The sequence below is a fragment of the Pteropus medius genome, unplaced genomic scaffold, assembly GCF_902729225.1.
Source record: "Pteropus medius unplaced genomic scaffold, Ma_sr-lr_union100, whole genome shotgun sequence".
Taxonomy (NCBI): domain Eukaryota; kingdom Metazoa; phylum Chordata; class Mammalia; order Chiroptera; family Pteropodidae; genus Pteropus; species Pteropus medius.
The window spans coordinates 3,524,196-3,537,558 of record NW_024350923.1 but is presented as its reverse complement, the minus strand read 5'-3'; the positions used below and the strand labels follow the sequence as shown (position 1 = coordinate 3,537,558).

The 13,363-nt window shown below is 49.4% G+C and overlaps 2 protein-coding genes across 3 annotated transcripts in view; both read right to left on the bottom strand.

The window, feature by feature from the left end:
* The window catches only part of TESMIN (testis expressed metallothionein like protein), a 32,638-nt gene extending 23,690 nt beyond the window's left edge, over positions 1–8,948 (bottom strand). For both annotated transcript variants that reach the window (XM_039840624.1, XM_039840625.1), the window contains exons 1-4: positions 8,393–8,948; positions 7,690–7,848; positions 5,285–5,405; positions 3,428–3,504 (exon numbers count right to left, since the gene is read on the bottom strand). In XM_039840624.1, coding sequence (XP_039696558.1) covers positions 3,428–3,504; positions 5,285–5,405; positions 7,690–7,848; positions 8,393–8,872 — 837 coding nt within the window. In that variant the 5' untranslated portion in view covers positions 8,873–8,948. The remainder of the gene's footprint in view (positions 1–3,427; positions 3,505–5,284; positions 5,406–7,689; positions 7,849–8,392) is intronic.
* A 2,765-nt stretch (positions 8,949–11,713) lies between these two features.
* Positions 11,714–13,363, bottom strand: part of CPT1A (carnitine palmitoyltransferase 1A) — a 42,467-nt gene continuing 40,817 nt past the window's right edge. The window contains 1 exon segment of the mRNA XM_039840623.1: positions 11,714–13,349. Within this exon segment, the coding sequence (XP_039696557.1) occupies positions 13,263–13,349 (87 nt within the window). The 3' untranslated portion in view covers positions 11,714–13,262.

Sequence of the window (13,363 nt, the reverse complement as noted above, 5' to 3'; positions counted from 1 at the left end):
CCGACAAAAATACTTTTTCTTCTAGAGCTTTCCATCACGATCGCTTTATAGCAATGTCTGGGCCACGTTACCATGGTGATTGCACTAACCCTGAGCAGGATTCAGCCGAGGCTGGGCAGCAGCCGTGGGTACGTCTGGCCCTGGTGGTGTCACAGACCAACCTGGCCACAGGGTGCGGAGGCCAAAAAGCCCTGACTGCAGGACAGAGCGACAAATGGGTCGCGGACGCAGGGCAAGGCCACCGACGAGCTGGCAAGCAGCAGCAGTTGTCAGTCGGCTGGCCGGGGACATTGTAATAGGTATCTTTTTCATTTTTATGAAGTACAAATTGTGAAATAAGTTCAATTATAAATTTCTATAAACTAAAAATGTCCTTTATTATTATACTCATAGTATAACATAAGAGAGCTTGACATTTCAAGTCTCATTAGCAATCATTACTTTTTCATCTATTCAAAAAATATTTTGTAGTCAATTTTAACAAGTTCAAAAGCAAAGTCACAATCTCTGCATTGTCCATGTCCTTCGCTTTCTCGGTTCTCATTTGTTTTTCTTTCTGTTACTCAGTCTCGTGGCTCACAGACAGTATTCACGGGGAAAGAAAGGGGAGCAATCACCGCTGACCTAATTTTCTTATCAGAAGCTTGAGGAAATTAAAAGTATCAGATAAATTTAAATTTTGAGATTATTTATATACATCACATTTAAACATCCTGTCCTTATCTCTTCCTCCCTGAAAACTAGGAATTTAAGAATAGCTTTATTTAAGAAGTATAGTCTGAGAAAAACGCATCTTTGTTCACTTTCCTCATTCTCTGTCCTGCCTCTTTTTGAATTGTGTGTGACCACTGCCCACGGGGCTCGCGGACACAAGCCCTGGGCCGTGTGGGGCCTCAGCCTTGGCTTCTCTCCCTCAGCCAGTTCACAGGAGGGAAGCGTTCACAGATCACTGTTCACAAACCAGTGTTTCTTGTACAGCCACGGTCACCTACTTGGAAGGGCATGTCCCCAAGTGGCAGTCCAAAGGGCTTTGATCCTTTGGGAGAAAGGGCTTCGCAGTTCTCAGAGTGGAGGCAATTCTCTGCATAAACTAGGCACAATTTCCGTTTCCCCTTTGTGTCTTTAGCCCCAAAGCAAAGCAGAAAGGAAAAGATGTCTTCTCAGCCCTATATCGGCCAGTTTTACGCTAAGATCCGGGCTTTCCTCGGTGGTGCAAGGCCACCAGGGTGTAAAGGAAGTGAACCTTAAGGCAGGCCGGGCCCTCGGTCACTTCACCCCGCACCTCCCTAAAATGCAGGTCCTGCATCAGTGAGTTGGGGCAGCTGAGACCCTCGTTCCTGACTAGCCCCTGGGAAGCCGGCGCTGCGGGTCCCTGCACCACGCTTCGAGCGGACTGGGGTTTGGCAAGGAAGCAGGGTCCTGGGGGTGACGCAGCAAAGGCACTGCTTGAGTAATTGTCCCAAGGGCCACACTAGTTAAGAAGTCAGGGGAGCCAAAATGGGGACAAGGATAAACGTAGCCAAGGGGGCATTCATTTGTAGTACGGGACCCTGAAGGCGGAAGAGCAGGGCCACCACGGGCCCTTCTGAGTGGGGCTGGATGGCAAGGGACAGGAGCGGTGGCTGGAGGCGGCTGGGGGGACGCGCGCGGGCAGTCCGAGCCGGGCGCGGGGCCAGCGCTCACAGGGCCCGGCTGAGACTCGCTCGTCTCCCTCACTGACTGCAACTCTCCCCTCCCAGCTAACGTAGTCCCTGAGGAATATTTCTTTACTCACTCAGCGAATACGTCTCCTCCTCACAGCCCCCGCCAAGAGACCCCCCTCTAGTCCCGAGCTTTCAATGTGTCAGTGCGCGAGGGCTCAGCTGCCCAGCCCTGAGCACCCCACCTGAACTCCGGGCCTACGTGACATGCGACATCGCCACCTGGATGTCTGACAGGCATCTCGGAGCTAATAGCCCGAATGCAACGCTCTTAGTCTCCCTCACAAAACGCGCACTGTCTTCTGTGTCTTGGACGCCCCGTCCTCCCGTCTGTTCAGGCTATTTCGGGGGCAACCCTTGACTCCTCTTTCTCTCTCACATCCCACATCCAGCCGATCGGCAAACCCTTTTGGTGCAACCTCCACAGAATCCGGCGAGCTGTTTCTCACCACTCCTGCTGCCACCAGTGGTCAGGGCCACCACCGTCCCTCAGCGAGGTTGTTACGAGAGCAGGTTTACCCACTTTCACCTCGCCCCTCTTCCACACGAGCCCCCTTTCCGGAGGAGTAAAAGCCACAGTCCTCCACCACCTCGACTTCCCGCTACACTGCCCGGCCCCGCCCCTCCAGCGCCAGGCCCCACGGCCTGCTCACGGGTGGTTTCCGCCCAGCAGTGATTGCCCCCCCAGTGCTTGGGTGCTTTATCCCCCAGGAATCTTCTTCCCCTGATAGTCACACGGCCCCCTCCCTCCTCTGTTTCCAGACTTTGCTCAAGTATCGCCTTCCGGATGGAGTCATCTGCGACCACCCTGTTTACACCTGTAACCCGCCCTCCTCCCCACCAAATCCCCAGGGCGGTGCCCATCCTCCACTCCTAGCTCATGACATAACGGACTAGGTGTGCCTGCTGTCTGTCTCCCACACTGAAATGTAAGCTGCAGAAGGGTAGAGTCACGTGTTTGGTTTGGGTTTGGGGGTTCACTCAGTGTTATCTCGCTGATGGAACTTGAGTGTTCGGACCAGCACCTGCCCTGCTGAAGGGCGAGTGAGGCCCTGTATGTGCCAGGCTCTGTCCCGGCCCCCAGCTTACAGAGACAAATGACACTCACAGCCCTTTGACCCTGGGGAGCTCGCCTTCCCGGCTGGACGCATGCAAACAAATCGACCCAAAACACACACGACGGCGATGGCGCTGGGCAGAGAACGAGACAGGTGTGGTGACAGTGACTGCCTACACTAGGCCTGGCTTAGACTCACTGGGGAGTTATGGAAGGCTCTTCTAGGGAGGTGACGTTTTACCTCAAGACTTAAGGGAAAGAGCACGTTCGTCTCGTAATTATATTTAATATATGCATACTATAGTGTAATCATAAAACCATCTTATACTTTAAAAAAGCATTTCTGACGCTGAGGAAGGTAGGGACAGTAGATCAAGTGGGTGGCATGGGCTGACAGCAAGACCACGAAGGACACGTTCAGCAAATGGGACAGAACAAGGGTCTGCAGGCCGTAGGAAGGCGCAGGACTGTCGCAGAGTTGGCGAAGAGCCCTGTCTTATGCTTATGCCGTCCCTCCCACAGCGTCTGACACAGCAGGGACAGTGCTGAATACCTGGTAATGTTTCACCATTGATTTTTAAATGGAGTATAAATTATTCCAACTCTGACAATAGAAATTTCAAAAGACAATAATATCCAATTGTATTTTTTAAGTAAAACAATGACTCACTTGTTGTGTAATGAGATTTAATTTTGCTGGTACTGGCAAAAATCTTCCTACCAAAGTAGTCATTGGTTTAGGGACATCTGTAAAAAAGACAAAATTAATTGATATCATATATTGTTCCTTTTCCAATTGCACATGGAAGAAGTACAAAAATGAAAATGTATCATAAATTTATCATGTGCAAAGCCATTTAAACTTGTCTTTTATTTTTTAAATTTTTCATTTTTAAGCTTATTTTTTATTTTATAAAATCTTTGGGTCAATTTTTTTTAAACTTATTATACCCTTTTCTTTGTCATAAAGTTACTAACCTGAGCTTCCAAAGATACTCTACTATGCTACAGGTCCCCAAACTGTGTGCCAAGGTGCCTGGAGTGATGCAGCTAACTCCCCAGGGAGCTGCTGGATGGGTTACGGTTTCACAGAGAGCACAGTGACACCTGTTGGACAACTGGTGAACTGCCTTCACTTTATGTGTATTCTTTCTTTCAAATGGATGCTAACTTCTTAGGATGTGAGTACTTATCAGGCTGCTTGGACCAAACTACTCAGTGACTGAAACTGATAGGTATTCCTTTGGCCTAAGGGTGCAGTGGAAAACATTCCCGTGACACTAAGGGCCCCTGAACTTCCATGTTCATGAGTCCAACTGGAGAGAGATGTGTGTTAGCCCCCTGAAGCACCGCCCGCTGAGCACAAGTCCTGCTCTGGGCTCATGAATCCTTTGAGTGATGCTAGCTTGAGACTCTGGTAACAGGATGCATTCACTTTATGGCGATGTTTAGTCTGCTCACAGCATAACAAAGGGCGCTGGGCAGGGGAGTTCTGGTTATACGACAAGGATGCGGATTTGGAGAGCACCATATAAACCCTCCCCTTCCGTAGATCCAAAGGCATTCGCATTTGCCACGCACCGGAATTAGGAAAACTCTCCCCAACCTGAATGGGGGCCCAGGCTCAGCTCTGACCCACAGGGGACCAGAAGGTCCACAGCTGGCCTGTGGCCGATGCCTCACACTACTTCTGCATCCTAAGAAAGAGAAATGTCTGGAAGGCACTTTATGTGTCCCTGGACAAAGAGACTATGAAGACACAATAGAAGTCGTAATCATTCTTTTTGCCCTGGACTCCAAAGGTCCATTGAAATGACATCTGGATTTAATGCTGTTTTAAATTATGGGCAAGGTCAGTGAATCATCTCATAATGAAATAGTCTGGTTAACCTAGTGTGTGATGTCCGTAAACACAATCTTAGTGTGTGATGTCCGTAAACATAATCTTAAAACTATGCCGTTTAATCTTTCTTTAATCATTCATAGGGCATTTCAGGATACTCAGGTACTTAGATGTCATTTATGACTATTAGTCCAGTTTAAAAAAGTTTCTGAGTAAATGAATGTCAGATAAATCCGTATCTGATCTAGTTATTTCAGAACTTATGGTGATTAAAGCAGAGTGACAATTCTCATGATTACACAAAAATTTACATTAAAATTTAGTTCATACCATAATGAACAGTCAACCCCCCACCCAATCTGGGAAAGGTTGGGATCTCAACCCAGGCATCTCTAGGCACACCACTTGTTGGTATGAATTGTCACCTGTTAGGATCATAAAGTTCTCTATGGCTAGCGGAAGTAGAAGACAGCTTTCCAGGAATTTGAGATAGTCAATGGGATGTACATAAATTAGTCTATAAAGATATTTTCTATTCTTAGCTTACTAAGACGGGCTGGGAAGTTTTCTCAATTGTCTATTTAATACCCTGCCTATTTCATTTTACTCTATATACAAAGTCAAACATATTCACTTACCAACTTACATATATGATATAATTTTTAAAATTAATGTACTTCGTACCTGACTGTAGATAGTTATTTTGGTCTTGATACTGAGGAACCAGATGAAGTGCTTTCAGTTCTCTTGTGCCAGAATTGTCAATACACAGCATCTGCGTACCCCCTTTCAGCTGACATATCACCTAAAATGAAAAAGTAGTGATCAGGTTTCATTTTTAAAAGACATCCAAAATAAACTTTAATCTGAGAACATAGCTTTAATCCAGAATTTAAGTTTTAATGGAAAATGGCGAGCTGTCGATCCATTCTTGGTTTCCTACTCTCCAATGGCATGCCTTCTGGTGGGGAGCACCGGAGAGGTGTGTCAGCGTGCTGACAGAGGCTCCCGTCACACCCTTCCCTACAGGTGTGTGACTGTCGAGGTTTATGGTAAGGACCAGGTGTCTACGCGAGTGCTTCCCTCGCTGTCCTCACATTCCACAGTCTGTGCGGGCAGAGACCTGGTCGGCCCAGCCCCGGTCCCCTTTGGGTCACTCAACTCTAAGAAGGACCTGGCCCCCTGACTCCATCTCAGTAGCTGGTCACGTACTTAGAATAACCTTTAATTTTATGACAGTTGTTCTTTCCTGCCGCATACATGTTATTTAACATAGGATTTTTGGTATCCATTCACTTTATTGCCTACTTAGAAAGATTAATCCGAGACCTAGAAAATTCTAAGAAGCCACATTAGTCTTCCTGGGCCCGGCTAGCACTCTCAGATCACCTAGCTGGATTCTGGCTGTGGATGAACCCACAGGGGCCAGGTGAGGCCATGTTGATGACGTCGGGCAGCAGAGCACGGGTGGGGGCCGTGCTGTGTGTGGCCTGTCCATCGTGATACAAAGGCCAGAGAAGCTGTGGTTTCTGTCCACACACAGCTTCCAATTCCGATGGCAAAACCATAAGACCCGCAGAAGCCTTGGTTTCTGCCCCACAGGTTACCTTTGGGTTTCCTAGACAGGAAAACCCCAAAAACCATAAAGAATCAACGTGACCAAAATAACACACATAGGGCCTACGTTAGTGAGGTGCTCATCACTCTGTCAAACCTTCAGATCATCCTGACACTGGACACAAGGCCAGCAAATTCATGTGTGACTGGAATTTTATTTGTCTTCGAGGATGAAGTTATAGCCCCCAGTCCCGACCCCACCACATACACCCTGAAAAAAAAAAATTGAAAGGCTCAGAGTGGACTGTCCAGGTGCTGTCTATTGCACAGCCCTGGGCTGTGCCCTGCCCGTCCTGTGCTGACACGACTCAGGAGTCTGGTGTAATTATTGGAAGAGGTCCTGCCCTGCTTACCTTGTCCCCGTGTCCTCTGGGAGCTCTGCTCTCAGACCACGTGGGTCTGAGTAGAACCGAGACAGAGGGTGAGCGCCGGTGTACACCACAGCTAAGCCAGAGTTCGTGATGAGCTCGCTTTCAAGTACTTCCCAGTAAAGTGTATGCCTTAGAGCAGCGGTCCCCAACCTTTTTGGTACCAGGGACTGATACTCCCGTGAGAATCTAACGCCTGATGACTTGAGGTGGAGTTGAGACGGTGATGCTAGCTCTGGGGAGTGGCTGCAAATACGGATGAAGCTTTGCTCACCTGCAGCTCACCTCCTGCTGTGTGGCCCAGTTCCTAACAGGCCATAGACTGGTGCTGGTTCACGGGCAGGTGGTTGGGTACCCCTGCCATAGAGCTAAGGCCTCCTTTCTCAGAATAAAGAGCTGTTCGGGGAAAAGCGACCTTAGTTCTTTGGGCTCTTTGCTAAAAGAAGGCTTAGGGCCGGGTCCCCTGGCTGTCATTCCGTCGTCACTACTGAGACCTAGAGCCTTGGGTGTACCACCCGCAAGCAAACTATGTAACATTTTTGTTTTCTTATTCTTAAAAAGAAGATAAAAATAATGCCTACCCTACAGAGTTGATGAGAGCATTAAAGGGAATCACAAACGTGCAAAAGTATCATGGAAACCATGGATGTTGCTGACTGCATACATAACCGCCCCGAGTGCCAGCTGGTGGCTGGGAATTTGGAAACTGGCCAGAAGGGAGGTGGCGCCTGCCCTCAGCCAGAGCCACACCTCAGCGTCCCGGCCCACCCACCAAGCCACACAACTCAGTGCTGCCCTGCCCTGGGCCGGCCTAGGTCTGCGCTAGTTGATGTGACCTGTGGTTACTGTCCTTAAAAAAACATGGCAACATCCTAATCTTTTCTTGATTTGCTAAGATGAGTAGAAATGAGAATCTTAGAGGTGAAAGAATATTAGGAAGGCTCTAATTATGTCCCTCTTGATAAATGAGACGATCAAAAATGTTGGTTCACCAATTAAACAGAACGAAAAACAAGGACTGAAATAACCATTACTGTTGTCTTGGTAATGACAAGGGTCAAACATGTAACGCAATGTCGGTTACATTTTCTTTGACGTAATTACCATTGGGTTATTGTCCTTCTTGTGAGAGCAGCCGGAGGCATCCTCTGCTTCTTGTGATGACGGGAACTTGCAAGAGGATTCCTGGGCCGGAGGGGTCTGGAAAGTTGCTTCCTCTGCGTTGTTACTGGTAATAGTGCCACCACCTTCCTTGAGTTCAACCTGAAAAATCACTCATTACTTTAGAGGTCACACTGTGGACACTGGGTTCTGCAGCTGCATAACGCAGAGAATTCCCTGTAAGTGACCTTTTTAAAGCACAGGACACGCTCACCCTTCGTGTCTCTCTCCCTCGCTATTATTCTTCTGACGGGGTAACAAGTCATGTAAATGCAAGACCGTGAGCACTCACATTGCTTTTGTTTTCACAGACACCTGTTACTCTAACAAAAACAGGACTCCTTTCCTGAAGCCAGTGACAGTAATGGGGCCAGTTAAATCACTTTCATGTTATAAGCCAGGGGTAGGCCAGGTTTGAACCAGGGACCCAAGGACATGAGTCACCTCCAAGTGGAATGGCCTGGCTGGATGATAGATCTCAGATTACAAAGGGGTGCAGCCTGTTTGGACTGAGTGAAATCTAACCAGGGATGCTCCTGGCACAGGAAAACCACGCGTGGAGGGAGATCCTGGGGTAAGTCAGCCTCCGCACATCCCTACACGGGAGGGGTGAAGCGGTACTGTGCCTATCCCACGTGGATCTTACCGGAATCACCCGGACCCCGGGGTGGGCGGCTCCTTCCCGGGCCCAGGTGCCCAGGGGCACGACGGCAGGGCTCCTGTGCGGAGTCAGCAGTGAGGACAGGAAGTGCACGTTGTAGGTGGGCGGCGGTGGCGGAGGGGCAGCGGGAAGGACGGCGTCCTCCAGCGGGTTGAGCTCAGGGAGACTCGGATACTCCCCGAGGATTTCCTCCTCGTTTTCATCCACCAGGAGCTCGACTTTGACTTTATTCTTGCAGTCCACGTTCAGCGGGGGGTTGAATGCATGCAGGAGGGGCTCTTTGGGGTCTGCGGGGCTCAGGTACGCGTCCGGAAACACGTGGAACTCGTCTTCCTCGGCCTTCACCACCATCGGGCCTTTCAGCTGAATGTTTTCGGAAACAAACCGACTCTCTGCGCTGAACAGGTCTGGCACGATCTCATCCTCGGGACTGGACATTCCTCCGAGCAGGGGGGCCTCTTCCATGTCCGCTGACGGGGTCTCGGCCGGGGCATGGCCCTGCACCCTGCGCCCTGCACCCTGCGGGATCAGCGCGAGCAGCGCACCTGCAAGGATGCGGCCAGGTGAGAAGGGCGCCGCCCCCACCCGGCCCCGCAGGCTGACGACCGAGGGTCCCACCGCCCCCTACCGGCCAACCAACAGTCCCGCCACCCCCGATGGGCTGGCCAGACGCTTCCGCCGCCCCAGACCGCCGACCACAGGGTCCAGCCACCCGCGACGGGCCGACGGGACTGACGGGGAAGGGGTCGCGCTGCTCCTGACGGGCCGACCGGAGGTTCCGGCCCCCCGACCGGCCGACGAGGCTGACAGGGAAGGGGTCGCGCTGTTTCTGACAGGACAGAGGGTCCTGCTACTAACCACGGGCCGACAAAGGGGTCCGGCCACCCCCAACAGGCTGACGGGGAAGGGGGTCCCGCTGTTCCCGAAGGCCCGGCCGGGGTCTCGGGCACCGGAGGGGCGCCGCGACAGGCCTCGTCAGAGGGACCTACCTCGGGCGGCCGCGGCACGGAGAGGAGAGGCAGTTGGCGGTTGGAGTGGGCGAGCCGGTGCGGGCGAAGGGAGTGGAGGCTATCGTGGGCGGGCCGGGAGGCGCGGTGGTGGCGGGCCCGAGGGCGGGGCATCGGGTATGGGCGCGGCACGCAGAATGGGTGGACCGAGCGGGCGGGCCGGGGAGGGAGGTCGCCGGCGGGGAAGTGTGAGAACAGGGACCCGGAGGAGGTGGGGCCGGCACAATGGGGCGGGGCGCGAAGAGCAGGCCTGCAGTGGTGTGGAGGTGGGCAAGGAAGGTCACTCCCGGGGTTAGGTGGGGAAACTGAGGCCCGCAGGCCAGTCTGGTGCAGTGCTGATGGGACTCCCTGGCTGGACTTATGATCTTGGTCTTTAAAATACAGCTTCTCTGCTCCCGAGCTCCACAGGACACAGCCCACCCGGAGCTCCGCGGGCGGACAGAGGGCCAGGAACTTGCTCAGGCATATTCCTAACGGAGCATGCACTTCACATCCTTGGTGCCGGAGCTTGGGATGTGTCACTGTAAACTGGGCTCCCCGGTCAAATGTAAACAACCCAACACTGATGACTGACGTTAAAGGAGATGGGAGTTGGTCAGACCTGGAAGTAGCCGATACAAATAACACTAAAGGTAAACTTTGGGTGGGGAGTGAGCTAAATCCACCCTTCATAGCAGTAAAGAGGGGAAAGCTTATTCAGGGTGAGGGCCCTGACCTGCCAATCCAACCAGAGTTGAAAGATGTTCCGGGGATGGAAGTGATTCATTGTAACTCTCAGATACTGTTTCATGTGCAAGTATTGTTTGGGTAAAATTAAAATGTAAAACATCAGCTGCCTAATCTCATTTTTTAAATTAAATGCTTTTCAAACAGTAGTAACCAAGACACAGCAACACTGTGTACTACTACTCAGCTATACACTTTAGCATTCAAGAAATCCCAAGGAAATTTTGTTGAGAATTTCCAAATTTAAGGTAGAGCCTTAAGCGTGCTAGGACTTCCTTCTCTGAAAAATTATTGAGACATCAGTTTAAAAGAACATAATGTAATTAGATCATCAGTGTGGGAATTTTCCTGCTATGTGAATGACCTGAAATATATTCCCAGCAACGGTTTCATTACAAACATACTTGACTTGAAATGAAGTCCACTTCTTGGAGAACTCACTTTCTGTGCCCGTGATCTATAGGGCAGGACTCCACAGACAGTCTAGTGGCTTCTTCGGATTAAAACTAGGATAGCTTTTTTAAATTAAATATAAACATAAAACCTCCTACCGAAATATTTAAAGCAAAGGCAAAGCTGACTTTCCCTTGAGCACCAAGCCACCCCCAATCACGCTGCCTTTCAAAGAGGGGGCACTTTGAAGTCTTTTCAGCCTGTCCCCCAGGCTCTGCATACATGTGTATGTGGATACCGTTACTCTCATTTCGGCTGAAACAATCACATCATGTCGAACTCAGTTGAGTTCAGGGGCAGAGCCAGTGCAACTTGGGCATCCCAAACGTAGGGACGTAGAAGGCAGATAATATAAATCCATGAGCCCGAGTAAGAAATAGTGAATAGTCTGAATCGTACATCAACCCCATCTACTCATTCACACATCAGACATCTTCGCTGAGCAGCTCCCATGCATCAGGCATCATGTCACACACCAAGAATCAAAATCCAGGAACCTCTGTAATGCTTGCTGCTCCTAGCTGCAATTCCAGCCCTGCTGGGTCGGCCAAAGCTGTCTTGTCATCGTCTTGTCAAAGCAGTCAGGTCTTGCTCAAACCTGTTTCTAAATCAGCCCCTTCCCCAGCCAGCTATATATACTCTTCCCTCCTCCTGCCCCAACCTAGCCCCATGATCCCCTTATCTGCCTTGGACACTAAAATCCTATGAGTGGTTCTCTACCTCCTAAGCCCCGCCCCCCGCTCCTGCTGGAATTTGGTCTCCGTCCACAGTCAGAAACTTGCTGTGTTCCCAGCGCCTAGGACAGAGGTTAGTGCACAGTATCTGCTTGGTAAGAACTGTCGAGGAAACAGAATCCATGCATTCATTGAACGGATATTTATTGAGCACCTACTACTATATGTCAGGCACTGTGCTAGGTGTGGGGCAAGGGAGCAGACGAATACATGAATGCAGAGTGAAAACCCACAGCGCTACTTAGCTACTTCCCTTGTCGGCCAGGGGCATGAATCCAGTGACATCCCCTCTGCCCTTTCTGTGTTGGCGTCTCACCGCTGTCCTGCGTGCCTGAGCTTGGTACCTTTGTAACTGCCTTATTAACAACAAAATAGACAAAAACAAATACGGTGGCAGAATGAGATTAATGAGTTTATTAATGATAACATTCATACTGTATTTCTAAGATTTACATCCAAAAGAGCATATTGTATTTACATGTGATGGACAGCCCAAGATAACAAAATTCAAAACGCAGCTCCGTTAAGACCATGGTTTGTTCCAAATTAAGTTAAATACATAATACTCTTACCTCTTCCTTTCAACATGTACAGTAAAAATCCACTCCTCCTTCTTTTAAGGAATATAAAAATTGCATTGACAACTGCACCGATTAGCAACAATTTCATTTGAAACATTTAAAACCTGAGATAAGCCCAAATACATTTGAGTGCTAACACGTGTACACTTGAAGGCTAGGTAATACAGAACAGTCAGTGGTCAATCATGCATGATTCAGGTGGCTCTGACAGTGACCTACGGGCCTTAGATTGGAAGCCGGGCTCCCCCCTTCCCTCAAGGCGGAGTGGGCTATTTCCTGCCCCCACACCTCCTGGACTATGTACCACAGATCAACAAGAGGTGTTCTCACCGTGGTTGTTAGTTTTTGTTTTTCTTTTGTCGGTTTTCATTTCTTCTTGCTTGTAAGAGAAAAAAAAAAAAAATCTTCGGTCCATTCAGGTGGGATTTTTACATTACAACATAGACACAAATAAAATACATATGCGCTCTGTGGCAAGCACCTTCTCTAATAGCCCAGCCCCATCTCGTGTCCCTGGAGTGCAGAATCAGAGGCAAGCTCAACGAAAACACAGAGGTCAGAAACATAAACACAATTTTTAAATGGACAGCTAAGCTTGTCATTACAGCCCAGCGACAGTGGGTATTTCATTCCATGACCCTTTATGTTTACATTAAATACTGAAGACGATTCGGTGCATAATTGCTTTTTGGTCATTTACTCTCTTTCAATAAGGCACTCTCATCTGATGGGTGGGCTGTGCTAAACCCAGACGCCATCACCTGTGATGTGGCAGGCTGCGTGCTTCAACCACGGAGAGGCACACATGCGACCAGTCTAGACAGTTACCCATACTGACAAAGCCGTTTCCCAAAGCACAGCGTCGTTAGTGCACTACGAGTGTGTCCGCTATCAGCTGTTAACGTCACTGCTTTAAAGAATGCTCCTCTCTGCACGAATGTTTATACTATTCTGATAAAATTAAATGCCCATAAGTACCAGGTACCCGGTCGCCAACAAAGAAGTGTGACAGTTCCATGTCCACCACGTGTAAAGCCACGACCCCACTGATTCCTTAACGAGCGCGACAATATTCTACTCCCTTAACAAACACAAGTTGATGCGAAGACTTTCAAGGGCATTTTCTCAGATGTTCCCAAAATTAGGACCTGCCTGGAGGAAGCAGAGTTATAGTTCACGTGGTGGAGCCTGCTGTTCTAGAAAAACAAAAAACACCGAACGCTCGACGGCAGGAAAACTTCTGAGTTTTTTTCGAATAATTTTTCATCCTGAACTACGATCAGGATCAATAGCTATTTTTCATCGGGTTTTTCTCAGAAGAGCTCGGTTTCTGCCATGGCGACTGGCACGGGCATTACTTTTTAGAATTGGTCTTGAAGCCGAACAGAGTGATTATGTCAGTCATTGCTTGTCTCAGGTGCTCCCCAAAGCGATGAGAATCCTTTTGTTTGAAAA